This window comes from Solanum dulcamara, chromosome 11, assembly GCF_947179165.1.
Source record: "Solanum dulcamara chromosome 11, daSolDulc1.2, whole genome shotgun sequence".
Classification (NCBI taxonomy): Eukaryota; Viridiplantae; Streptophyta; class Magnoliopsida; order Solanales; family Solanaceae; genus Solanum; species Solanum dulcamara.
In genome coordinates, this window is record NC_077247.1 from 36,517,355 (window position 1) to 36,520,802 (window position 3,448).

The 3,448-nt window shown below is 26.5% G+C and overlaps 1 protein-coding gene across 1 annotated transcript; it reads right to left on the bottom strand.

Annotated features, from left to right (window-relative positions):
- Window positions 1-519: 519 nt before the first annotated feature.
- Window positions 520-1,746, bottom strand: LOC129872077 (uncharacterized). The gene is made up of 2 exons (XM_055946930.1): window positions 1,486-1,746; window positions 520-636 (listed from the first exon to the last, which is right to left on the bottom strand). The coding sequence occupies exons 1-2, from the start codon at window positions 1,726-1,728 to the stop codon at window positions 538-540; spliced, it is 342 nt and encodes a 113-aa protein (XP_055802905.1). The 5' UTR covers window positions 1,729-1,746; the 3' UTR covers window positions 520-537.
- Window positions 1,747-3,448: the final 1,702 nt, after the last annotated feature.

Consider the following 3,448-nt stretch of genomic DNA (forward strand, 5'->3'; position numbering starts at 1 on the left):
CATCAATTATCTATAGAGTAATTAATGAAGATCATCTATTTATGGATAGTATCTTAATATAAGGTATGATTGGTTCTTTAAATCAATTACTGATCTAATTAATGAGATTAATTTGGTTAAAAAAATAACGGTTGTGTACGTGAAGATTCAAGCCAAAAAACAGAGCATAAATTCAAATCAAATTCGATTTCAATTTTTTTTTCCAGTTTTGATGATACATAAGTTATGTATCTGATACATCAACTTTAGATGTAGAATACTTAATGCATATAAGCTATTTATGGTTAGTATTTTAATGTAAGTTTTGATTGGTTATTTAATTGAATCACTAATCTAATTAATGGGATTAATTTGTTTAAAAAAGCAACTGTGATGTTCATGAAGATTCAAGCCAAAAAATAGAGCATCGTCTCGAATGAAAAAAACAGAGCATCAATTCAAACCGAAGTTGATTTCAATTATTTTTTCACTTTTGCTGATACATAAGTTATGTATCTAATACATAACTTTAGCTATAGAATAGTTAATGCACATCAGCTATTTATGGATAGAAGATTGAGATAAGGTATGATTGGCTCTTATAGTTCCGAATCTCAATGGGTGGGACGAGATCTTCTTGATGACGTATTTCATTCCCTGCATTGACATAAAAATGGTTAAATACAACTTGAACTTTATACATAAATACGATGTATCATATGCATTAAAATATCTGATGCATGAGATGAGATTCTGATACATACAGAAGATGTATCAGAAGCAGTTATATATTATATTCTGATACATAAATGTAGATGTATCAGAATCATTAAAACTTGAAACAACAGAAAATGACACTTAAATATGATGTATCAGAAATAGTAAATCTTCAAAAAATTGCATTTGAAAAAGACATTATGTATCTGATACATAAATGTAGATGTATCAGAATCATTAAAACTTGAAACAACAGAAAATGACACTTAAATATGATGTATCAGAAATAGTAAATCTTCAAAAAATTGCATTTGAAAAAGACATTATGTATCTGATACATAACTGTAGATGTATCAGAATCATTAAAACTTGAAACAACAGAAAATGACACTTAAATATGATGTATCAGAAATAGTAAATCTTCAAAAAATTGCATTTGAAAAAGACATTATGTATCTGATACATAAATGTAGATGTATCAGAATCATTAAAACTTGAAATAACATAAACTAACACTTAAACATGATGTATCAGAAATAGTAAATCTCCAAAAAATTGCATTTGAAAAAGACATTATGTATCTGATACATAACTGATATGTATCAGAATCATTAAAACTTGAAACAACAGAAACTGACACTTAAACATGATGTATCAGAAATAGTAAATCTCCAAAAAATTGCATTTGAAAAGGACATTATGTATCTGATACATAAATGATATGTATCAGAATCATTAAAACCTTCACAAAATTTCCATTCTTAAAAAAAAACTTAATTGAACCCATACCTTTGGGAGATTAGGGCGTGTTGTAACCCCTTTAATCTTGTTGTCTATTTCTTTGGGTGCATGTTTAACTGTAGTTTTCGACTTCAATTTCTCACGTAGCTTATTCATCACTGCTGGATCGTTACGATGTTTGGATCTAACCTCGTCGTAACCTTCCCAAGACGAATCAGAACCAGGTGAAACAAGAATTCCTTGATTTTTATTGGACTGTTTGAGACCATGAACGGATTCCATATGTATCATTGAAGGTATGAGAAACAAAAATAGAAAGATTTACAAAAGAAAGCAAATGATAAAAATTTTAGAAGATTTTTCAAAGATTTACAGAAGAAATCAAAAGATACAAATATTAGGAGAAATCAGATTGAATGAGGATGAAGTGAAATTCCATATAAGGAAAGATTAAAATATACCTTAGTTGAAACCTTGAAATTGATTAACGGCTGAAGAGGATCAAATTAACTAGAGCAAATTAGGGCGAGGATGAAGGAGGAGGCGGATGTATCAGTGAGGGAGAGAGAGAGAAAGGAAAAAGAGGGATTTTGGAAATTTTTTGGTGTAGTAGAGAATAAAAGTAAATATAGCATCTTAATATGTGTAAAAGGGTAATTTTCCTTAAAAAATAACTATAAATAACAAATCGTTCAAAGAATTTGTATATTATCATGTCATCTAAAAAATAACTACAAATAGCAAATCATTCATTAAACATTAGATAAGTAGCCTAAATATATGACAGTTGCCTGCTTCAATACGTTAAGATACATTTATATGTAAAATTTTAGGGCCAGTTGGACATGATTTTAAATTAGAATTTGAAATTAGGTTGATTTGAAGTTGAAATTTTGTTTAGACATGAAATTTGATTTTTTAAATTATATTTTTTTCATAAACATGAAAATCCCAGAAAATTTGTGAACACTATCAAAATTTCTTCAATTTGTATACAATCTTACAAAATGAGCAAATCATAGTATCAAATATCCTAAGACAACGCATTAATAAATCACATATCTCCAGCATGTTCTTTTTCTAAATAAATATTTGTGATTACATGTTATTAAAAACTTTCAAATACACATAATTTTATAAAAAATTTCTAATCTAAAAAAAAAATAACAATTAATGATAGTAATTAACTATTCTTTAATATAATTCTTCCACATAATAGGAATAATAAATTTGTTTTTTCGCAAAATTAATCCCTTTTATATAACATATAAATTTATGGATCAAAATTTATATATACGGTTTGCTATGAGTGCCACATAAATGAGAGGTGGGGCTTGCACGGCATACATAGCACCAATAAACCCACCATTATTTTGTCCTTTTAAAACTAATCGTACCAATTCTTCCATCTCTTATTTCATTTCGTTTGACAGTATTATAAAAGTTAAAAATATTTCTTTCTTTTAACAATCCTTTTTCTATTTTTTATTTTAAAAGTAAAGCATACATGATAATAATATTTTTTTAGTTTAGAAATATTTAAATTAAACAACAATTGAAAAATTAATTTTTCAAATTACTAAAAAATGAGACGTTTTAAACTTTTTGTTATTACTTGTATTAAGAGGTAAAATAGTTTACTCATATAGTTGGCATCAAATCTGTTTTCTCAATTTTCCTTTATTTTTGTTTTGCTTTTTCAAGTTAAGTTGTTGTAGCTTTTTCTTTGCCCAACACACTGGACCTTTGTGCTTCTTTGTATATTTATGCAGAATTTGTTCTCTTCGATAATAATAAGGGATAATTTCAAATATATATAATAAATTAATTAGTTTATAATAAATATAGTCATGTTTTATTTATATTAATTTTATATGAATTATACATTGAATATACATTATGATATACTCAAAAATTGAATATAGTTTGGTTATACATGAAATATACACTGACTATATATGCCTATACAACAAATGACCATTTTTTGATAATTATTTTTATCGGATGGCCA